This window comes from Gymnoscopelus microlampas (genome assembly GCF_963454915.1).
Source record: "Gymnoscopelus microlampas genome assembly, chromosome: 23".
NCBI lineage: Eukaryota > Metazoa > Chordata > Actinopteri > Myctophiformes > Myctophidae > Gymnoscopelus > Gymnoscopelus microlampas.
Genome location: NC_139960.1, coordinates 9,632,798 through 9,658,614, shown reverse-complemented (window position 1 = coordinate 9,658,614; position 25,817 = coordinate 9,632,798). Strand labels below are relative to the sequence as shown.

The 25,817-nt window shown below is 41.1% G+C and overlaps 1 protein-coding gene across 2 annotated transcripts in view; it reads left to right on the top strand.

Annotated features, from left to right (window-relative positions):
- The window catches only part of tmtc1 (transmembrane O-mannosyltransferase targeting cadherins 1), a 107,439-nt gene that overhangs the window by 53,048 nt on the left and 28,574 nt on the right, over nt 1-25,817 (top strand). Inside the window, exons 7-8 of one of the 2 annotated variants that reach the window (XM_084049611.1) lie at nt 14,948-15,137; nt 20,756-20,871. In XM_084049611.1, coding sequence (XP_083905737.1) covers nt 14,948-15,137; nt 20,756-20,871 — 306 coding nt within the window. Of the gene's footprint in view, nt 1-14,947; nt 15,138-20,749; nt 20,872-25,817 lie in introns of both variants that reach the window. The other variant, XM_084049610.1, reaches the window with a different exon arrangement.

The following is a 25,817-nucleotide window of genomic DNA, read 5'->3' as shown; positions in this document are numbered from 1 at the left end:
CTCCATGGCCACCTGGGAAATTTAAACTGGATTATCATAACCCACAATCTGTCTGTCCTTCTCTCGTTTATTTTCTCCACTCCCCCTCTTCGCTAAAAAGCAAAGATCCCCTCTTACAGGGTGCCGAGCCTGTCGGCTTCCATAGCTAAAGACTTATATGTCTGTCTCTCCGCGTATCAAGTGCTTTATCTTGCTCTGTCTCAGCTATGCTAATGTGAACTCCTTATAAACATTGTATCATTGAAAATCCATCCACCTTGTCCTGCTCCTGTTTTGTTATTCCTAACGTGCGTTGTAGTGCACAACCTCTTTATAATGCGCGTTAACCTTGAAGATTGTGTGTGTGTGTGTGTGTGTGTGTGTGTGTGGGTGTGGGTGTTGCAGTGGTGGAAAGTAACTAAGTACATTTACTTAAGTACTGTACTTAAGTACAATTTTGAGGTATTTGTACTTTACTTGATTATTTCCAATTTCCAATATTTTTACTTCTACTCCACTACATCTCAGAGGCAAATCTTGTACTTTTACTCACTACATTTATTTGAAAACCTTAGTTACATAGTTACTTTTCAGATATAAATGATTACATTATGAAACATACATTTGCCACTTTAGCCCTGTTTTATACCTACAGTGGTGACCTGTTCATCTTTGCATCACAGTTTCTGAAAGGTACCTTTCATTACCCAACATATCCTGAGGTTGTGAAAGGTTGGGGGTGTGGCTATCCTTGGGGGCGTGTTTTCAATTTTTCATTGCTGTAATACAGTAGGTGGACAGTGGGTGGCAGAAGAGAGCTAAAATGTTTAAAGAGGAAAGCAAATGGTCTTGCCTGCTCATCTGCCATCTCTGTGTCTCAAAAGTAATCTGGCGGATAATAATAATAATAAGGGTAATAATAATAATAAAAAATCTAGATTATTTAATTGTTCAATTATTTTAAGTAACTAAAAAGTAATATGTAATATTAATATATTGCAGAATGTCCCGTTTCTTACCACAATATAAAAATACTCTGTTACAAGTAAAAGGCCTGTGTTAAAAATATTACTGAGTAAAACTAGGCTACAAAGCCAATACAAAGTATTGGCATCAAACTATGTGCTTAGTTCGTTTTCAAATAATTGTAGTGGAGTAAAATAATAAAATAACTTACTTTACACCACTGTTGTCACTGTTGTTCTTTAAATCTAATTTGTATTATTAACGATAGATTGTAACATCTACAAAATAGGCCTACAACCGACAGACAGACAGACAGACAGACAGACAGACGTCTTATATTATTATTATTATTATTATTATTATTATTACTATTATTACTATTTGAAAATATCCAATCTACAACTTCACACGTTGTGAGCTGCTATCCGATACAGATCAGATAGTCTAGTGGTTATAGATAACGTTACGTGATTGGACGGCCCGGGTTCGAATCCCGCTTGAAGAACTTGTCGAACCGCTCTGTTTTGAAAGCTAGAAACTTGAACTGTGAAGGTACAGGGTAAAGTATTTATCTACAAGCTGTTCTTTCTTGTTTGAACTGAATTAAAAATGTCCTGTCCTTAATAAATAAAATGTAAAATGCTGGAAGTAGAAGTTAAATGGTGGATATGATACAGTATGGGGGGGGGGGGGGGGTATTGTATGTTTTACTCCACTATAATTATTGGAAAACTTTAGTTAGTAGCCAACTTTGTAGATGTTGGTTATTATCACAAAACACACTTCAGCCCTATATACATTTCGGCCATTTGAAAATAGCCGATCTACAAGCTCACAGCCCCTGCCTCCTGAGTCCTGGTCAAGAAGAACTGTGGATGTTTTAGATTGTTGAAAAAGCCACAATATTAGTTAAACTCATTAACCACTTCAGCCTTATATAAACGGTCTATTTTAAAAATAGCAGAACTAAGCTACATGTTGTGAGCTTGTAGATCTGCTATTTTCAATTTTGACATAACATCTACAAAAGTAGCAGATCTACAAGCTGTGCACACATGTACTTTCTGTGCGAACTGTTAATAAACTATTCAATCAACTATTCAATCATCTTAAAGACGTAAAAATACGTCTTTAAGATGTTAACTTAAGATATGGATATATAATTATTACTCACTCTGCTGGCGTTTTCTCCCAAGTCTAACTAATATTGTGGCTTTTTCAACAATCTAAAACATCCACAGTTCTTCTTGACCAGGACTCAGGAGGCAGGGGCTGTGAGCTTGTAGATCGGCTATTTTCAAATGGCCGAAATGTATATAGGGCTGAAGTGTGTTTTGTGATAATAACCAACATCTACAAAGTTGGCTACTAACTAAAGTTTTCCAATAAATTATAGTGGAGTAAAACATACAATACCCCCCCCCCCCCATACTGTATCATATCCACCATTTAACTTCTACTTCCAGCATTTTACATTTTATTAAGGACAGGACATTTTTAATTCAGTTCAAACAAGAAAGAACAGCTTGTAGATCTGCTACTTTTGTAGAAAATACTTTACCCTGTACCTTCACAGTTCAAGTTTCTAGCTTTCAAAAAAGAGCAGTTCGACAAGTTCATCGCGTGGGATTCGAACCCGGGTCGTCCAATCGCTAGACGTTAGCTCTAACCACAAGGCTATCTGATCTGTATCGGAAAACATATTGTACTTATAGAATATATAGATACGCATACGATGCACAGTGAGCGTTTGAAAACTTTCGTTACAATTTACTTTGCACATTTTAATTATTATTACAAAACATACATTAACCACTTCAGCCTTATATGTCTGTCTGTCTGTCTGTCTATCGGCGCGCACAAGATGTACTTTGTAGATATTACAATCTAACGTTAATAATACTAATTAGATTTAAAGAACAACAGTGGTGTAAAGTAAGTTATTTTACTCAACTACAATTATTTGAAAACGAACTAAGCACAGTTTGATGCCAATACTTTGTAGCCTAGTTATTATTATTATTATAACCTAACCCTAATAATAATAATTATTATTAGCCCAGATTATTTTTACATTAATGAATCAATGTATTTACTTAAATTAATCTATTCATAAATAGACATATACCTTCTATAATGTAGCCTATTATGACATGACGATTTTGACAACATGTGAAAAGGGACTTTCTGCATAAGGAGTACTTTTACTCTTCATTTTTTTAAGTACATTTCAGGACCAAGCGCCACCTCGTGGCTTAACGGCCACACTACACGTTCTGATCATTTCAATGGGAGGCGCTAAGAATCTGTGGGCGTCAACTTTAAAAGGTACCTAAGGGCGCTGATGGAGTCCTATAGCGGCCAATAGGCGGCCGTTTGAAGATCGCGCATGATTGGACTGGTGACCACTGTATAGGCTATTTGAAAATAGCCGGTCTACAAGCTCACAACGCGTCGCATCGCGACGCGTTGTGAGCTTGTAGATCTGCTATTTTCAAACATTCTAGTACTTTTACTTTTGGTACTTTAAGTACATTTTGATGCCAATACGTTTGTACTTTTAATCAAGTAATTTTTTTATTCTGGACTTTTACTTGTGACAGAGTATTTTTATATTGCAGTATTGGTACTTTTACTTAAGTAAAGAATTTGAGTACTTTTTCCACTTCTCTGTGTGTGTGTGTGTGTGTGTGTGTGTGTGTGTGTGTGTGTGTGTGTGTGTGTGTGTGTGTGTGTGTGTGTGTGTGTGTGTGTGTGTGTGTGTGTGTGTGTGTGTGTGTGTGTGTGTGTGTGTGTGTGTGTGTGTGTGTGTGTGTGTGTGTGTGCGTGCGCGTGCGTGCTTCGCAATATGCCAAAGACTTCAGTGTCCAAAGGGTCCACTCATTAATCACACAATAACGCAGCAGTAATACCCACCAAATTATGAACTTGGGTGCCTGATTTATGCTCAGTTACAGTACGTGCTGGTGTCGTGCATTGAAAAGAGCCGCTCTTGAAGCTGTGCTGTGACGCATTGTGAGATGCTTTTCACATCACATTTTTCGGTGCGTGACACCGGCGCACAACAAAGTATACCGCAGGCTTTAGGGTTGGGGTAAAAATGGCAAAATGAATGGTAAAAATGGCATTTGTAAAATTGACGTCCTAACATTTTGATGTCCTCACAAGTATAGCAATAGGTGTGTGTGTGTGTGTGTGTGTGCTCTCTGTATTTATGCATTCTGTCTCCCATCTGTGGAGGTCCACCAGTGATTATCCATCATGTCAGCATTCCTCTGCCAAGTTCATTTATAATTCAACCTGGGTGGCATCCCCTCCATCATTTATCTGCTGGGTGTGTTTCTGTTTGTGTGATTAATCAATTTATGGAGCTGCTTGGTCAGTGTGTGTGTGTGTGTGTGTGTGTACTGTACAGCTGCAGGGTGATAGATTATGTAAAGCATACGTGATCTTGCTCCAGGTTCATATCTCATTCTCATCGCCATGGCAGACCTCTTACTGTATCAAACACATGACACCCATACGTAAACACACCATCTGGCAACGTGTGTGTGTATGTGTTCTCCTGAATATAATGTGGGGGAAATAGTGACTTTTCTGCTCATTCAGCCGTTGCTATTACATTTTCCAAAGGTCAGGTGAATGTATGGTTTGGTATTTATGCCTGTGTGTGTGTGTGTGTGTGTGTGTGTGTGTGTGTGTGTGTGTGTGTGTGTGTGTGTGTGTGTGTGTGTGTGTGTGTGTGTGTGTGTGTGTGTGTGTGTGTGTGTGTGTGTGTGTGTGTGTGTGTGTGTGTGTGTGTGTGTGTGTGTGTGTGTCATAGAAGTCACTTCTTGTTTATGTCTGATAGAGAGAAGATGTCTTCGTAGAAAGGAAGGTCATTTGAGTTCTTCCTCTGTCCTAAACATTGATTTTAGTGTTGTGCGTGTGTGCGTGCCTGCGTGTGTGTGTGTGGGTGTACTTGCATTACTATACTTGTGAGCGCCAAACGTCCCCCGAAATCTGAGAAATTTGTGAGGACCATTTTCGTGCAGCGACAACAGCTACAAAGGGTTAGGGATAGTTCTTCCTCTGTGTCTTAAGTGTGTGTGTGTGTGTGTGTGTGTGTGTGTGTGTGTGTGTGTGTGTGTGTGTGTGTGTCTGTGTGTGTGTGTGTGTGTGTGTGTGTGTGTGTGTGTGTGTGTGTGTGTGTGTGTGTGTGTGTGCGTGCGCGTGCGTGCGTGCGTTGATGCAACAAGCAGAAAGCTTGGCTTCCACTGTCAGCTGTGGTGTTTTTATACACAATGAGAAATTCCAGACTTGTCTGTCTTATACATTATCTATTGGCTCCTCATCCCAGTGCATTGTGGGAAGGATGTAGTCACGTACACTCATTCACTCCACTAGGCGGACTGCTGCTGGACACCTGTGCATATGGCTTCTCAACAGGGGCGGCCATAGCTGAGTGGTTAGTGAGCCTGCCTAGGGAGCCAGAGGCCGTGGTTGCCCCAGGTACGATGCCAGGCCAGCAAATGTGTCGATGAAATGAAATTTGTCCCTGAGCAAGACTCTTAACCCCTAATTGCTCACAGGCCCTCATTGGAAACAAGACCGCAAGGACTTTCATGAACGGACCTGTTAAAGGAATTATCCTTGTCCTAACATCGCTCTAGGGACCGCCAGTGGTCCAAATGGACCCTTACGGGTCTGTAACTCAGAGAGTGTACAAATATAACAAAAAAGGACCCGCTGAGCAGGTCAATGTAAGTGGCCAATGTAACAACAAATGACAGTCTTCAGACTCACTCAGACTATCATTCTATTAAAGTTTGCACAGAACACAGCCTTTATTCTATCACTGCCTACGTAACATTTATGGCAAAACTAGGTTACAATATTTACATTGCCTCTCGCCTCAAAGCTAGAAGGTCGAGGGGGGGGGGGGGGGGGGGAGCGAGTCCTCTCCTCCGCGTCATCAGTGCTCATACCCTAGGTGGGGTTGGCGAAAGGGCCTTTCTGTGTGGAGTTTGCATGTTCTCCCCCGTGTCCCCTAGGGTAGTTAATACCCTCACAAAAACATCCAGTAATCCTGGTCTCTAATAAGTGATGCCCACTACCCACTAGGAAACTTGTGGATACTGCCTCCCCCTTCCACAGCGCTACCTCCAACCGGGGAAACTCCCCCCTGTCGGGCGATAAGAAGGCTTGCTAGCTCTCATGCATTGAAGGCGGCATGAGCTCGGCTCTGGGCTCTCCCTAGGCTGGCAGTGGGATAAAAAAATAAAATAAACATCCATTAACACATTGCATGCCAATCACGTAGATCTACGCGAACCTATTTATAGCCGCCACATGCCAATCGCATAGATCTACGTGAACTAAAAAGATTTTTTTTTTTCAATTTGACCCAAAGACCAAGGAGATATGATTTATCGAAGATATAGACTCCTATCCACTTCCTTGTTAACTTAAAACTTAAAAAAAAAAAAATTTCAATGAAAAATCTCTGGCACTGGCTAGAAATATTCAGTTAATGGGTTAAAAGGTATATTCAAAATGTTGAGCTCTGATAGGGCATAATTAGTCTAATATTGCAGTTTGTCATAGTGATACATGTGTGACCGAGATGTGTATTATTTATTTCTTTATTGAGGATTTTACTGTATAAATTAGGGTTCCGGTATAGTTTAGTTCCGTGATTCTCAACCTTTTTAATGAAAGGACCCCCGGTTTGATATGCATTAGGCCACAGACACCCATTTGATACCATTGTTTTCATCTTTGGGACCCCCAGTCTACACTGTGAAATCCTCAGTGTTCATTTAACTCTTGACAATCGGGTCCATTCTGTTCCATTTGCACGCTGTCAGTTACAGGCCCATAATCGGGTCCTTTTAGGACCCCTTATGGTCCCTAAACGGTAGACCTGACATTGAGAACCAGTGGCTTAGTGCATGCACACGTGGATGTGTGCTTCTGCATTTTATGTGTGTATGACTACGTTGTCCATCGAAAGAGAGAAGGCGTGCGTGCGTGTGTCCGTGCATGCGTGCGTGTGTCTGTGCGTGCGTGTGTGTGTCCGTGCGTGTGTGTGTCCGTGCGTGTGTGTGCGTGCGCGTGCCGTCTTCTATTTCTACCCTCATGAAGACCAGAGTTGTTTATGAGAGCACTGTTTCTGCTGTTGCTAATGCGATGCGTTGTGAGCTTGTAGATCTGCTTTTTTCACTACTTCTGTATGACACTCTTTTATGATGAAGTAGGGCATTAATTAACGTATATCATCGGCCCGACACTGACGATACTGCATCTGCAACGTGTCACGTGCCAGTGTGTATGGTATGAGTTAAATATGAGGTAGGTGTGAGGCGGCTGCTTCTACACACTGGCAGGCAGACAGACAGACGGGCAGACAGACAGACAGACAGACAGACAGACAGACAGACAGACAGACAGACAGGCAAACAGGCACGTTTTTGGAACTTGTGAATGTTTTTTTATTTCTGCCCCTCTCATTCATAAACCTGATGCTCTTTGGGGGAGCTGGCTATTCTGCAGTGGTACTTCCAAGTGGCAAGTCTCTTGTAAATATTGGTGGTTGCGGTTTTTAGGGGCTTGATTCCAAAGTGTAGTTGCTTATTTTGGCTTGCTTCCTAACGTAAAATCTGTGGTTTTCATGTCAAGGATCACCTAAATTAATATGTATTCGTGCACGGACCCCCCATCTGAAAATATTTTGTGCCAGGGACCCCCATAGATGGAATATCTGTGTTGTTAAAATGTTTCAAAAACAACTTTTTAAATAGCAGATCTACAAGCTCACAACGCGTTGCTCTGTGGCGCGCAGTGATCTTGTAGATCGCCGTTTTTCAAATAACCAATGTGATGATACATACAATGTAATTAGCCGATGCTCATGTGGCGTATAGTCGCTTCTTTTGGGCTTGTTGCCGCTACAAGCTCACAACATTTCGCAGCACAATGCGTTGTGAGCTTGTAGATCTGCTATTTTTGGCGAATGTACTCCACAGAATAGGGAATCGGGATGCTAGGGTTCAAGTGGTTAATGTAAAAAAAAGAATTGCACACACATCTGGCGGGACCCCTGTAATACTTCTGTGGAACACCCATGCTCTAGGACAGCGGTTCTCAAACATTTTAGCTCAACACAACCAAAAGACAAATTAGACTTTTGCCCGGGACCCAAACTAGTGAAAATAGCAGATCTACAAGCTCACAACACATCGCTTCGCGACACGTTGCGAGCTTACAGATCTGCTATTTTCACTACTTAAACGTTTTATTTAAAATTTTGTTTATGGACATTATTAGATTTTATTCATGAAATACTTGAATTGTTTTTAATTGATTGATCTTTTTGTATATTTTTTTTAATCTTTTGAAATAATATGTATATTTTCTTAAATGTAGGAAACGGAACAAAGATTAGGTATTTACTCGCGACCCATAAAAAATTGGTCCTCGACCCAAACATGGGTCCCGACCCAGTGTTTGGGAACCCCTGCTCCAGAAAACCGGGCCCCGTGCCCAAACGTCTCCAGTCACCTGAGGTTAGAGAGGCATTGTGTGCTCTGCCTCCCTCACCACGTGGCTGGTGTTACAGCTATTAACAAACATTAAACAAATCATTAATAATGCATTAACTAACAGTTTGTGAACGATCTATTAACTATTCATTAAGGGCTAGTTTTACATCATTAAATGATCATTAAACATTTAACAGGTCATTAATAACTCATTGCTACAGTTTGTGAATTATCTGTTAACTTTTTTATAAGGGTTAGTTAATCTAAAGAGTAACCCGTCTTGCTATCTTACCCATCATCTACAGTACTGTGTACAGTATAGGGCATCGCAGTTCCCGCCCACTTCCTGGTGCCACTGCAAAATACTCAATGCATTTTTCCCATTGACTTTTCCAAAAATATTTTTCCAAAAATCAATTCATCTAAGCCTAGAATCAAGCTATCCAGGCTCCTGGTGAATCATGACCATAAAACGTTTGATTCTGTGATTATTTTTTTTTGAAAACGGCAAAACAAAGGGTATTTATTAAATATAGTATATCATATAATTAAATATTAAAAAAAAAAATCACAGAAAAAAATGTTTAATGGTCATGATTCACCAGGAGCCTGGATAGCTTGATTCTAGGCTTACATTAATTGATATAAATATTTTTGAAAAAGTCAATGGGAAAAATGCATTGAGAATTTTGCAGTGGAACCCGGAAGTGGCCGCAACTGCGACGCCCTATTGGATAGAATTACTGTGTGTGTGCAATGCATACAGGTTTTGTGCATTAGACATTACTTCGATGAAAATAAGTCTTTTCAATGTATCTCCCATCTCAAAATATGTTGTTCCAGGGACCCCCCATAAGCAAAGATTTGAGTTACAAATGTTCGCTTTAAAAATATATCTATTCAAAGATTTGCACAAATGTTCTCGATTTTTCAAAAATAGCAGATCTATAAGCTCATAGCGCGGCACTGAGCTTGTATATCTGCTATTTTTGAATAGCCAAAGTGTAAAATAATGCTTCTTAGCTCAAATCTAAACATGACACAGATGCGTCCCAGGTCTTTTTTATGACGTCTAAAACGTCATTAAAAAATCGCCATTGTTAAGCCCAGAGCGCCACGTGACGTCTAAGACGTCATAACATTTTTGTTTTTAAATCATTTTTTTTCTTTTTTCTTTTTACTTTTTTTTTGGGGGGGGGGATGTTCACAACCCAAGATATCATGATTTGAAAACTTGCTGCTCCATTCTCTTCTTGTTTAACTTCTTACTGAAAAAGGCTGTATCTGGTACCATTGGTGGTACCATTTCTGTCTACTCACTCTCTGCGTCTCATTGTTGGGCTATGGACAGTTCAGAAACCTGTCTACCAATGACATCATCAATGGGGATTCCAAGCTAATAGAACTATACATAGCCTTTCTCTGTTAGCCTGCTAAAATAGAATCCATCTATCTATCTATCTATCTATCTATATATATACATTTCTAAACCCAAAACCCCCCAAAAAAACCTGCCACTGTGTGGGACTAAACACAAAAACAACATATCAATGTCACTAACAAGACACGCCACAACGTGCAGAATTACTACACGCAGTCTGTAGGCCACTTCATACTGCTCAGCACACATCTGCCCCCTCGCAGCATAATTAATTGCGGCAAACACAAACTCACAACATTACAGTCGGCCATGTTGTTCCTTAGCGTCATCGCCGACCACCGCCCAACGAGACCCAAGTGAGGTCAGACAACACACTCCATATTTGGGCATAGCTCCATTGGGAACATCTCCTATTATGGCTTTATATATTATAGAGACCAACAAACACAAAGCACCGCGTAGTTATTAATAAACCATTTAAATAAAAGTTTGAAATCTTGTTTGGAATGACCAAACCTGCCTACCGTTGATGTCGCTGATGGGCAGATCTGTGAACTGTCCACAGCTCTCCTACATAGTGAGCAGACGGAATGGATGGATGGGTGATTTTATTTTGTCATTGAATACAAGTGTACAACAAAACGATCTAGGGATGATGATGATAGGTTGAACATGGGAGAAGTGGTCCTTTAAAGGACAATAATCACCTAACCATCCATTTGAGCAAGATTAAGTCGCTTATTTGGTTCACTCACACACACACACACACACACACACACACACACACACACACACACACACACACACACACGCTCTTAGTTTCTGCTCTCCGCTGACCATTTTCATGCTCTTGTCTTTTTCTCACTCCATTCAGTTCATTCAAGCAGAATGTGTTCCTCTGCCTGACCCCGGTGTGTATCTAATAATAGCTGCAGATAGATACCACATGATGGACTGATCAATACTTCACCCAGAGAGAGAGAGAGAGAGAGAGAGAGAGAGAGAGAGAGAGAGAGAGAGAGAGAGAGGGAGAGGGAGAGAGGGAGACATACTGGAAAGAGACAACCCAAAATGAAATGCAATTTAGCCCTAAATAGAGAATATACATTAGCAGAATGACCCAGAAAAGGAAGGAAAGCCTTGACTAGGTACAGCCTTACAATAGAGCAGGGGTCTGCAACCTTTTTGACATGAAGTGCCATGTTTTTATTTTCTTGATACATGTCGACATTAAGTTTAATTAACACATTGGCTGCAGAATTATTTATTTATTTTCTACAGTAGACTGCCAGACTTTTTCAATGAAAAAATAAAAGTACTTAGGAGCCGAGATACAGAATGAGTCTAAATCTTCGAAAAATCATATCTCCTTGGTCTTTGGGTCAAATCTAAAAAATGTTTTTTTTTAAAAGAACGCAGATCTGCGTTCTTGGCAGCCTGCGTTCTAAGGCCTCACCACATGAAAATAAAATATTTTCAACATATTTTCTTTTTTATATAACAACCTTAATTTAGTTTTCTTCTTTTGATCTATTTTCTTTCACATCAGGATGTAATGATCATTAGAGCAATTACCCACCTATCTCCCAGACTCCCTCCCCAGTCAGAGTTCAGAGTTTGAATGAATGTAGAATTATGTGCAGGATGTAATTTCCATACAGATGTGATGGGACTTCATTTAATTGACTACATTTTATTTGAAAAGAAAACACATTTATGCCAGTGTGCCAGTGATCACCCTCCCCTGTGCCAATGTTGGCACCCGTGCCGAAGGTTGCCTACCCCTGCAATAGAGAACACAGACAGACCCTACTCCCAAGGGAAGACAGACTATGCACCCACTGCACACAAAATGTGGTGGAAACAGAGCTACACTTTCTAACCACATGCCCACTACCAAGACATCAGAGACACATACCTCCCACAGATTATATACTGTACACCCAAAGTGAGTTTGAAAACATGACCAACGACAAAGAACTCCCATACCTAATGGGAGAAATACAACAGTGATAGCAATATCAGAGATCGGTGCTTCAGCTACTGTATTTGTCTCAAAAAGCGTTCTACCCATGCCAACATGTATACATAACGTTGCAATGTGACATAGCTCTGTTTAACAAAATGCTGTACCCCCTCCAACTGTACATGCTTTCCCATTTTTTTTCTTAAATTCTTCTTATTATGTTTCGACACTTGCTTTGGCAATGTTTTCTCATGCCAATAATGCTCATTTGAATTGAATTGAGAGAGAGAGAGTGTGTGTGTGTGTGTGTGTGTGGAGGAGATATTGAGAGTAGGGCTGGGAAATTCATAAAAAATATATTGAAATATATATTTTTTTATAAAAGTTTTCCTTTCTTTTAGATCATAAATTATATCAGCGAATTGACACGAAAAAATGCGAATAGATTTTTTATAATCAACTTATCGATTTGTCCAATTAACCACCCAGCGTATTCCCTCAGGGCTCTATACAGTACTAGTGTCTTTTCTATCTTTTCTATCTTCGCTGAAAATAGCTGATCTGCAAGCTTACAACGCATCGCAAATGCGACGCGTTTAAGCTTGTAGATCGGCTATTTTCTGCGGACATTTCCCCCAGAATACGGATGCCGGAGTTTAAGTGGTTAAGTCTATATTGATTTGAAGTTGTATTGTCCAGCCCCTAGGTGAGAGACAGGAGAGAGGGGAGAGAGAGGGGGGTTATAATTAAATTCCCGTGCAGCAAAGCTTTCAGCAGTCAGAACATTGTGTGTAATGACATAAGCTCATGTTCCTGGGCTGTTAATATCATGTTAGAGCATTGCACTCAATCAATATACAATTGTTTTCAGGTGAACCTTCGACCTCTCCCCACCTGCCTGCCTCCCTTTCCTCTCTTCAAGGTTAAATATAGTTAACTGTGTTCCTCTATTAACCCATTGAGCCCTGTTGTAACCTAGACGTTGTTATACCTTTCATGCAAATAGACACATTTGAAAGCTTTGGCTATTACTGAAAATGACTTTCATTTCCTCTAATGTGTTTTTTTTTAATGAACATTAGGGCAAATGAAAGTCATTTTCAGTAAAAGCCAAAGCTCTAAAATGTATTATTATTATTGTCTCCGCCAGGCCAAAAGGCCTGGCGAGAGAGTATGTTTTACCCCCTGTCCGTCCGTCCGTGTGTGTGTGTGTGTGTGTGTGTGTGTGTGTGTCCGTCCGTCTGTGAACATTCAATCTCCCGCACCGTTGGCTTGATCGAAGCGAAACTGTGCACACACACTACCTGGATGCCAATTCAGAACCTCTGCCCCAATTTTTTCACATGGGCCTATTATAGCGCCACCAGGAGGCCGCTTTTTGCAAAACACATTTCTTCACAGTACTCCTACAGATTTTGTCCAAACATCACGCAAATCGGTACACAGTATCTCTATAGTCATTAAACGAAACAGGTCTTTCAGAATTTTCATATTACATCCTGATTGGCTAAAAATGGCTTCCAAAGATTGCAGGACTGCTTAGTTTTGAACAAAATGCCTCAAATTATGAACACAGCATGCAATTTCCGTGAAACTTTGCACGCACATTCCCACTATGCCGAGGAAGAAATGCCACTTGAAAATGTTCTAATCAGCCTCATGGTGGCGCTATAACAGGCTGATTTGTGTTTTTACCTATAACTGCACCGATCTGTGTAAAACTCCCTAGAGGTCAAGGAAAAACCTTTGTCCTGCATTTTTCACATCTTCCTTTTATAGCGCCACCAGGGGGCCGACTAATGTAAAACATATTTCTTTATATTACTCCTTCCGATTTTATCCAAATTTCATGCAAATCGGTACACATGATCTCTATAGTCATGTGATCAAGCCGGATCTGTTTCATCTTTCATATTCCATCCTGATTGCCTAAGATTCACATCTAAAGTTTGCAGTAGTGGCTTGTTTTGAACAAAATGCCGCAAATCATAAACGCAGCGTCCAATTGCGATCAAACTTTTCACGCACATTCACACTATCTTGAGGAACAAATGCTACCCTTTTAACGTTGGCCTGTTATAGCACCACCAGCAGGTCTAATATAGCAAAACACATTTTTTGAACAAAATGCCACAAATCATGAATGCAGTGTCGTATTGCCATGCAAGGCCTAAGAAGAAATGGCACCCTTTTCACATTGGCCTATTATAGCGCCACCAGGAGGCCACAATAAACTACTTGACCTGGCGGAGACCTGTGCTCCGAGGAGCACTTTTTCTAGTTGTTTCATGTTTCCATCTGCTACAGAGGGATGGGAAATATATATTTTTGTGAATGTTGACAATGTTTTTCAGAAAACTGTTCAAAAAAGGATTTTGAAGGTGTTTTTCGGCTTCAGGTCTAAATGGGTTCATAAAGCTTGCACAGCTAAATTACTTAACCCTTTAAGACCTGAGGCGATTCTTAAAAATGTTTTTTGAAAAAAAAAAAAAAAGTTTTCAAGATTTTTCAAAAAATAGCAGATCTACAAGCTCATAGCACGGCACTCGGTGCCGCGCTATGAGCTTATATATCTGCTATTTTTGAATAGCCAAAGAAATCTAAAGTGACACAGATGCGTTCCAGGTCTTAATGGGTTAAAGGTAGGGTAAGTGATTTACTTTGGTTAAAATAAGTGTTAAATAGCTCTATATTCTGATAGTACTCATTGCTATAGAGTGTTTGTTCAGTGAAAGGAGTCTCTCATTTCTCTCCAGCTCTTTATTAAACAGAAAATGCATTCTCAGTGCTCTCATGATTGGCTTAAATTTTGTCACCTACCTGAAAATGTATTTACATTGTGTTTACTAAAGAGCTGGAGAGACCCCTGTGACCGAACAAACGCGCTGTAGCAATGATTACTATCAGAATATAGTACTTTAACCTATTTAACAAAAATAAATAAATTACCAAAAAATATCACTTACCCTACCTTTAAATATTGAGACTAGACTGTATTGAGAATACAGGTTTTTTTTTTCTTCTAGTTAACACATTTTTTTCCCTCAATTCTAGTTATACGTTCTATTCGTTATTCCACTGCTTTTAGTTAACTGCTGTATAATAACCCTGTTACTCCTCTCACCCTTGCAGGTTCCTGACGTACTGCTACCTGCCGTGGTTCAACGCCTGGCTGCTGCTGGCCCCCGTGGTGCTGTGCTACGACTGGCAGGTGGGCAGCATCCCTCTGGTGGAGTCGCTGGGGGACGTCCGCAACGCCGCCTCCATCCTGCTAGCGCTGCTGATGCTGGCCCTCTGCCTGCACTGTGTCTCCTCCCTGCAGGTAGGAGGCTGCCCTCAGCTATTCTGTTAAATTGAATGAAATTGAATGAAATTGAATGAAATTCAATTCTGTTCAATTCCTCTTCTCTTCTCTTCTCTTCTCTTCTCTTCTCTTCTCTTCTCTTCTCTTCTCTTCTCTTCTCTTCTCTTCGATTGTATTCAACTAAAAAAAACTACAAACCTCTAGAGTTCGACACCCACGTGCCACTGCCGATGTGACAGACATGGCCATATATGGAGATGTGTGTGTCTGTCAGTCCTTGTCCCTTGGGCTATTTACATTCATGCACGTTAAGCTTCATTTAAAGGGTGTCGCTTGCCCCCCAGAAGCTTCGTAGGTCTGTTCGTTTTGACGAGCAACACCGTCGTATGACGCAGTACAAAAGGTGGCACACACACACCTGCACGTACACACTGGTGTCTCCCTCTATTCTATTCTATTGGGCTTTATTCTCTCCCCCCCTCTCTCGCTCTCTCTACCGCTCTCTCTACCTCTCCAGCAAATGGTTGGCGGGGGTCCGGGGACTATGCATTTATAGGCAGTTTTCTTTTATTCTATTGTTGTCAGACAGGACAGTGAAGAGAGACGGTCAGTTGAACGACAGCAGAGCAGAGGAAATGCATGCAACACGGACAAACAGAAATCGAACCAGGGATGTTGTTATGTGATAGGGTTGTGTGTTGATCATATAATTTTGATTGCAGTCGATTGTCATAACAAAAGAACAGGGGTCTTCAACCTTTTTTCAGGCCAAGGATCCCTTAGCTGAGAGAGAGAAACCTGAGAGGCTTTCAAAGCTAGATCACCATACTTGGCTGAGTGTCTCGTCAGTGTTTGTTGACTGATGAGAGATTTGAGACTAGCTTGGAAGTATTCCACAGGTCTTTCTATTAAGTGAATGCAGCTGATGGCTTCATAGATTTGTTTGACGGCACTATCATCAGTGTTTTGTATTATATTAATACAATAATGATGTAGATCGGCTATTTTTGGCAAATGTTTCCCCCCAAAATAGGGATGCTGGGGTTCAAGTGGTTAAATATCAAGTTATTTTCAATCTGTCCTAATGGAAACTGATATTCTCTCATGTTTTCCTCGTGTGGTGACAGACTGCATCTTAGGGGGAAATATTTAAATGTTTACATACCGTAATTTGACATATATGTAAGGTACTATAAAAGCAACAATGTAATTCAGGGGTGCCGTGGATGAAAAAGGTATGTACATAGCTAAGCTAACATGCATAATTTACGCAGGCTACACACAGGACAGTAAATATCAGAAAGAAAAACTTGTCACCTTCTGTTCATCATGACTTCATATACAGTTGCTTCTGGTGTCACATTTTTTGTTTAACATTAATTAACAGTCACGCTCGCTGCATGGATGTGTATTAGCTCTGACACACTGTCAGACTGTGAACACAAGTGCCGTGACAATGTGTTGTGTGTGTTATGTTGGGGCAGATGGCATTGTTGCCAGACTTTGAGAGAGAAATAAGCAACCAGGTCTAGGAAAATAAAATGAGCCCAAAAGAAGCGACTAGGCCACATGAGCACTTTAAACCTACATACCTCGGCTATTTGAAAATAGCCGATCTACAAGCTCACAGCGCGTCGCATTGTGAGCTTGTAGATCGGCTATTTTCAAAAAATTAAAATGTGAAATATTTGGAAGATTTTTGAAACATTCTACCAACACAAATCTGGTGCGGGGCTCCCTGGCACAAAACAACATTAGGAAGCTAGCCTAAATAAGCAGCTACACTTTAGAAACAAGCCCAAAAAAACGCAACTCGCAACAAGCAACTTTACAGGAAAAGATGCCCAAAGTCGCTTATAAGGACCTGGGAACACTGACAGATGGCGCTCACAAATATAAAATGATATATTGTCACTATTGGGTGACTTACAGTAGTATGTCAAAATTCTGTTGCTTTTTACTATCTAACTTCTATCTTATCTAACTATTATAATTGAAATGGCCAAGCTAGGGGTCTGCCAGCACACGAGCGCTCCAGTTGGCTCCAAACTTGGCTCAAAATATTGCTCAGTAGTCTGGCTATTGTGTAACGAATACAGCTGTTTTAGTTGTTCAACACACACCCCTGCACTGGGATGAGGTGTTTTGTTTGTTTGTCTGCAGCAACACACTGGATCAAACCATGAAAATGTCCAAGAGCCGAAAGCCAAGGATTTTACTTTACTTGTATAATGTGATGTACAGTAACAATGAAAATACACACACGCACACTCTCTCACACACACGCACACGCACACCCACACCCACACACCTGTTACCATGGAAACAGAAAAATGTGTTGGTTTGTGTGCACTCTTTTTCCTCCTACTTCTGCAATCCCAAAGTCTCTCTCTCTCTGTCTCTCTCTCTGTCTCTCTCTCTGTCTGTCTCTCTCTCTCTCTCTCTCTCACTCTCACTCTCTCTCTCATGGCATGACAAGCATTCTTGTATTGCCATAGCATTGATGACATACTGTATGATACAAAATAATTATAATAGTAATAATAATACATATTCAGAACAAATAATACAAACAAGACAAGGAAAAACATGAATAAAATGACATTAGTTAACCCCCCTTCTCTCTCTCTCTCTCTCTCTCTCTCTCTCTATCTCTCTGAGATACAAAATAATTGTGGCTAAAAGAATATCACTGTTATGACAACTCATTATAAGCCACGCGGAAATATTTCAAAAGGTCATTCGTTATTCATTGACAGCTACTAAACGAGTGGAGTCATTTCAGTCTGTATCTGTCCCGTGTAACTTCTATTCAATAAATAAATAACATTGGTGTGAATGAAGTCAGAAGATCAGACATTCAGCATTGTTGTTCTTCTCAATTTTTCATGTGTATTTACATGATCGCCTAATCGCAATTATTTGAGACAATCACAAATAGTTTTTGCCTAATTGTCATGATTATTTCCATGTTGAAACGTTTACATACGCTGTATGTCTTCAAACATTGTGTGCTCTGTGGTTGGTGATGGGTCGTTCATGATCGATTCGTTCAGAAGAACTGGTTCACTGCCGAAAACGGGAGCGAAGTCGTACACTTCCCGAAACTGTTCTGTTCACCCCCGTCCCTTCCCCCCGGTGTTCACTCTCCATTCCGACATCTCACCACTCCGACTAGTGGCTTCCGCGTGCGGTTAGGGTTAGGGTTAGGTATAGGGTTCGTCAACGTCGGAAAGGCGACATGTCGGAAAGGAGAAATGCACCCCTTCCCCCCATACACAGGACGGGAGGGCGGGCTGTACACGCGACGTAATAAAAACTCTCCCGCGATACTGTTTTTCACTAGACAATAGCGCTACTGAACGGTGAGCGTGAACTAATCATTTGAACTGTGAACATGAACAGAATCGGGTTTTTTTTCTCCCCACCACTACTCTGTGGAACGCTGTGAATGTGTGAAGAGAGACAGAGGATACAGGATCTCTCTGTGGAAAGTGCTTTTTAACGCTCGGCTTGTTGAAGCGCTGTTCTCTTTGTGTGTACTTTACTGTAGAAGTGAGAATGACGATGAGCAATTCCACATAACTGGTATAGTGTGTGTGTGTGTGTGCGTGTGTGTGTGTGTGTGTGTGTGTGTGTGTGTGTGTGTGTGTGTGTGTGTGTGTGTGTGTGTGTGTGTGTGTGTGTGTGTGTGTGTGTGTGTGTGTGTGTGTGTGTGTGTGTGTGTGTGTGTGTGTGTGTGTGTGTGTGTGTGTGTGTGTGTGTGTGTGTGTGTGTGTGTGTGTGTGTGCGTGCGTGCGTGTGTGCGTGCGTATAATTGAAGCAGTGACGCACTAGTGGCAGGGTAGCACTATACAGTACAGTATGTCCTCCATTGCGGTGTGGATGTTAAGAGATACAAATAAGACACTAAACTCCATGATGTTCACAGTGGTAATGACATCATTTGGTTAATTGGCTTCCACAACTCTCTCTCTCTCTCTCTGTCTCTGTCTCATCCCTCTCCTCTTTCTCACCCCTTACTCGTCCTCTTTTTAGTCTCTCTCCCTCTCGTTTCCTTCTGTCCGTAAATCACTTTCCCTGTATCGTCCTATTGAGAATGAGTCAAGTATATATTTATCCTCTGGCCCCCCCCTCTCTCTCTCTCTCTCTCTCTCTCTGCGTCTCTCTATACTTTTCTTTTTTGAATGTGCAGTGTATGCTGAACACACACACACACACATGTCCGTTTCCGCGCAGGAGACCCGGGTTCAATTCACGGGCGACACACACACACACACACACACACACACACACGCACACGCACAAACGCACACACAAACCTATGCATTGCACATATGCAATATTAAGCACATTGTCATATATGTTGAATGTATGTATATGTCATGTGACAGTGACCTACTCAGAATGCCTCCTAATCTTAGGATGTAATCGGTGGATCAGTCTGTCTCTTGACCTTCAGGAAGTGATTGAAGTGTTCCCATGCCTCACAGAGAAGCTGAAGGTCTTTCCTGTTTTAACAGCCGGTTCACAGTGAGGTCACACTCTTAATGGAGTTCCATTTTGGTGTTAAGCACCTGGAGGAAAAGGCAGATTAAACCAGGAGCTGTTGAGACGTTGTCCTTGACCACACACACACACACACACACACACACACACACACACACACACACACACACACACACACACACACACACACACACACACACACACACACACACACACACACACACACACACACACAGTCCCTCTCTATGTTTCATGTGCATACATAGTGGTGGACGGTACAGGAAATGAGTATCAGAGTCTGTGACACTTTGTTTGAGGTCAGGGGTCAGGTTATGTTCTGTCTGTAATGCTGCAAGGTTATTATTGTTAACTTAAACTCATGAAATAACTGAAACTAGAATTGGAAAAACATTGTAATTAACTGAAATAAAATCTAAAAACGAGGCTTTACGAAAAACGATAACTAACTGAAACGGTATTGCGTTTACAAAACGAACTGAAACTGACTAAAATCATCAAGAAATGTCCTTAATGTGTCACGATATGATGTGCTGTGAGCTTGTAGATCTTCTATTTTCCTTATTTATTATTTTATCTTACAAAAACATACATATATGCCTTTCCACAAAATAAAAACTAGTAAACCCACTTAAAAAACGAATCAAAACTAAACTGAATTTGAAAACAAAATGTCAAAACGACATAAAAACTATAAGTGTGTGCTCAGTTTAGTGCGGTGCCAGATCATTTGTGGTTCTGGCTTGGCTTGTCGATGAGGAAAATCATGCACAGTATCTGGCTGGCATCCCAGCTTTTCCTAAGCCAGTTGTTTTGGGGAGCGCTCGCTTTGGTTTGCTCAACCTCCTGCGTGTGTGTGCAAGGTCTTCCAACAAATGCATGACTTGATGCGACGCAAGGCGACACATTGTGAGCTTGTAGATTTGCTATTTCCTGTGCACGAAACCATGGTAAAGAGACCCCATTCACAATGACTATGCTTCTCTTCCATTACAATGGACATTAACAGGATGTATTGGAAATATTCAATATGATGTTTGCTTAGTGCTTACTGATGACTCTCACTCTGTCTGTCTCGCTCTCTCTCTGTCTCTCTCTCTCAGAAACAGGAGAACAGAGAGGTGTTGGTGGGCATTCTGTTCCTGGTGTTTCCCTTCATTCCTGCCAGCAACCTGTTCTTCAGGGTGGGATTTGTGGTGGCCGAGAGGGTCCTCTATATGCCCAGGTGTGTGTGTGTGTGTGTGTGTGTGTGTGTGTGTGTGTGTGTGTGTGTGTGTGTGTGTGTGTGTGTGTGTGTGTGTGTGTGTGTGTGTGTGTGTGTGTGTGTGTGTGTGTGTGTGTGTGTGTGTGTGTGTGTGTGTGTGTGTGTGTGTGTGTGTGTGTGTGTGTGTGCGTGCGCGTGATACAAATGAGTGGATAGCTCACACCCAACATTATTCTGCTTCACTCTGTGAAGGATCTCATTTGTCCTCATTGTAGCATCCCTCCAGTTCTCTCTCTCTGTCTCTCTCTTGTCGATTCTACCCTTATACTGTGTATCTGTGCATTACTAGACAGATAGCTAACGAAAAAAGAGGGCAAGGTATAACTTTTCTTTCACTGTACTTGAAGAATGCCAGATTTACATACGTAAAAAGACCAACATTTCCGAGGCCCAACGTTAAACAGAAATGAAACTGGGTGTATGGCAGGAGATGAAAAAACGGTGTGGCTGAAGCAGCATGACTCAGTTAATTATACCGTAGCTGCGGAAAGTATCACACCTGTTACTTACTACTGTAATTGTGCTGTCACACCTGACACAGGAGGGTGTCTGTTGCAAGACCCGAAACACCCAGTGACTCCAGGAAACAACACTGATGATGTGTCCAAGTTTGTGCATCAGTAGATGTTTTATTAATTGAAGCCAGTGGCATCTCGCTCTCGCTCTCAAATTCAAAGGAGCCTTATTGGCATGATAAAACATACCTTTACATTGCCAAAGCATCTGTCAAATAAGAACTGAGAGATCATGTACAGTTAAAAGGGAATAAAGAATTGTGTAAACAGAGCTCTCATTGCCACTTAGAAAAACTAGCTTACAAAACCATGAAAATGCTTTTGAAGCAAATAGCAGCACGTTTTTTTTAAGGTTTAGCAGTTAAACATTTAATAGCAACAGTTATTCAGATGTATTTGAATTATCTCTCTCTCTCTCTCTCTCTCCCTCTCCCTCTCCCCTCACTTCAAAGTTCCTCTAGTCTTATTCCAGGGGCTTTTCCTTTAATCCCTGCCTATTTTCATTTCTTCATCCAAACATCTCTGCAAATATTTGCTTTTAATTCTGTTCCACAAAGTCCCGACCCACACTTCACCTTTTGTCTCTCTGCGCGAATGTCTGAGACAGACTGTTGCTATGTCTGCCTTTCAGTCTGTCTGTCTGTCTGTCTGTCTGTCTGTCTGTCTGTCTGTCTGTCTGTCTGTCTGTCTGCATGCATCTCTCTCTCCCTTTCTCCTTGCTGGTAGGTCAAGCTGCTCTGATGTGTGTAAAACATTTTAGCGCACCGATTTTACAAATGCAATCGTTTCCTTTTTTTTGGCAATTTTAAACCGAAGATTTTCACAACACCTCTCGCTGCAATACGGTGTGAGCTTATAGATCTGCTAGTGAGCTGGTGGTCTGCGTGCAACTAAACATGAATCAGGCATAATCCCAACCCATAAACCTAACCTCTAAATGCCAAATAATGATCCTAACCTGAATCTTTTCCTAATTATACGCCTACTATAGCTTTAACCACGAAACAACCATTTCTGTTGTGAGGAGGAAAATGGTCCTCACAATGTCTATTCTTCAAATTCTACTATACTTGTGGGGATGTTTGACCCTCACAAGGATTATTATTATATACTCACACACACACACACACACACACACACACACACACACACACACACACACACACACACACACACACACACACACACACACACACACACACACACACACACACACACACACACACACACACACACACACACACACACACACACACACACACACACACACACACACACACACACACACACACCACCAATACAAACAGTGTAAGTTAACCACACCAAAGCAGGGGTCTTTATGTGGCGGCTGATGTCTGCAGGGGGAGAAACTTAACTTAACCCCTTAACGCACTCTATGTGCTCACTTCTCCCCCCTGCTGGCTGATTGGAGAGTAGCAGTCTCTGCTGACATTTTTCTCCCAGTTCCACAGTTGATGGATATTATGGACATTAAATAAAACAAACATGAAAATGAATGGCGACAGTTGAAAAGTAGTGAATATTGTCACTGTCTGGTAGAAACCTCACATGTCCAAAAAACGCCACTTTTTGGGAAATTTAGCTTAATACTTTCCATTCATTCAATGTTTATAAAACCCACAGACACACTTCTAACAATATTTTGGAGGACAAAGTAGGGTATTCCCATAGCCCATTAAAACCCGGAAAGCATCTGTGTAACCACTTTAACCATTATGTTATACTTTGGCAATTCAAAAATAGCAGACATACAAACTCATAGCGCGTCACTTTGTGTCGTGCCTTGAGCTTGTAGATCTGCTATTTTGGAAAATATCTTGAAACTTTGAATCTATATATATATATATATATATATATATATATATATATATATATATATATATATTTGCTTCTGGGGTCCCTGGAACAAAATATTTTTGAAATGGGGGTCTGCAGCCAAATGCATATAATTGTTGGGGTCCTTGACGTTTGAGCACCACTGATAGGCTATAGCAACATACAGTAAGTTTAACATTTTTTTAAATTGGCCTCATAGGTCTTAACCCATTTAGACCTGGAACGCATCTGTGTCACTTTAGATTTCTTTGGCCATTCAAAAATAGCAGATCTACAAGCTCCGTGCCGCGCTATGAGCTTGTAGATCTGCTATTTTTGAAAAATCTCGATTTTTTTTTTTTTTTTCAAAAAACTGATCTAGAAAACATTTTTAAGAATTGCCTCAGGTCTTAATGGGTCAAAAAAATATGGAGCTACGAGGTGTCTGACCAACAGCGAAGATATACTGCTAGCAAACATGCGGGGACATCACATACAGTAGAAATCTGTGTGTGTGTGTGTGTGTGTGTGTGTGTGTGTGTGTGTGTGTGTGTGTGTGTGTGTGTGTGTGTGTGTGTGTGCGTGTGTGTGTGTGCGCGCGCGCGCATACCATGTAGTGTGCTGTATGCACTCTCTATTTTGTGGTCAGGTTATTGATTAAAGATAAGTTTCTCATTTCCTTTCATTCCTCCTATCATTGTCTCGGCTGTCACTAGCTATTTGATAGATTCCTAACTAATCGATAATATGGAAAAAAACAAAAACATTTTGCAACAAATTAAATTATCGATTAGTTATGTGGCATGTAGCCAAACGTTGTCATTGGCTGTTGGCCCTGAATAGCTCACCGTTGATTGGCTGTCACTCTGCTTGCAGTGAAGTTGAACCCATTCATATTTTGTCGCTGTCGGGCAGAAACTTTGTTTCTTCATTTAAACTTTTAATTATTTGTGTGTGTGTGTGTGTGTGTGTGTGTGTGTGTGTGTGTGTGTGTGTGTGTGTGTGTGTGTGTGTGAATGAATATGGCCTACTTCGTCATACTAGACTCTAGTATGACAAAGTAACTAGTAGCTACTGTAGAGCGTCACACAAAAGTAGCATATATTGTACCGATGTAAAGTAATAACAAATAGCTTGTGACTAAAATAATAACTACATTGGATCCATCGGAACACAGGTTATTTTTCCCCATTTCCGGAAAAGTTAATGTTTTGGGCATACACGGTTTCCACCCTAAAAGCAACGCTGTGCTCTTTATTTCCCTGTTACTTTTCTGTGTATTCTGTGTCGTTTTGACTAGAGAGAGAGAGAGAGAGAGAGAGAGAGGGAGAGAGAGAGAATGCGTGGGTGTTTGTAGAGTGAAGGATGGTGACAGTAATTTTGTGTTGTCTTGTACAGCAGCTTCTCTCTGCTAAGCTCACTCCATTTACAGCAGATCAGCTCTTGTTTTCTGGAATGAAACTATTTCCAGTGCTGGGAGTTGGTTTTGGTTGTTCTGTTAAATGATTTGTGTGTGTTCCTCTTGTATATCATCTGTTCTCGCCCTCTTGGCCAGGTCACTCGTGGAGTTTCTTTTACCTGGTTAAATAAAGGATACAATCATCGCTCTCGAGCAGAAACCTTGTATTGTTATCCCCGCCAGGCCGGAACGGACGATGGCGAGGGACTTGTTTTCGGTCCTGTGTCTGTCTGTGCATCAGTCTCTCTGTCCATCTCTGAGCAGCTAATCTTAGGCACCGCTTGTCCGATCTGACAAGTGGGCCAAGGAAGAACCTCCAGCCCATTTTTACCAGCTTGCTTGCTAAAGCAGCGGGTCTATGAACACCCTTTGGAATGTAGGCGTTTCCTTCCAAAATGTTGGCGTGCCCTTCATTTCATCTTCATACCCCTCCAGGGAAAGGGTTGTGGCTTTAAACAACGCTTAAAGGAGTAGTTCACCCCAAAAATTACTTATTTTCTATCGATTACACACCCCATGAAGCATTGAATTCATGGAGATTTCTTTAGTTTTTGTCGCATTCCTAAGCCAATAATTTGATAACCGGCGGTCTCTCCGGTAGGAGACACAAAGAGTCTCCTTTGTGTCTCCTACCGGATACATTAGTATCTTTATTATCGTCATCAAATTATTGGCTCAGGAATATGACAAAAACAAAAGAATCTCCAATAATGCCCAGGTTTTAAGAAAATGTAACCTTAACAAGAGCTTGCGTCTAAATAATAGCTGCATTTTCTTCAGTTTCCTGAAAAGGAATGGTTTTGGACATACAAGGTTTCCACCTGACAGCCACGATATTAGAGACTTTGTCTGTGCTCTGTGGAGTGCAGTTCTGAAGCAGCTCAGTGTATTTGTAATGAAGTTCTTGTGGTGCATCACCACTGCATGGCGTCGGGGAGAAACCTTGTATCTCCATATCTCATCATACAAGAGTGTCGCACAAAAGTAGTGAAAATAGCCGTTCTACAAGCTCACAACGCGTCGCGTTGTGAGCTTGTAGATCGGCTATTTTCACATTTTGTATCCCCAAAACTAATAATTGTAAGAAAAGGAACGGT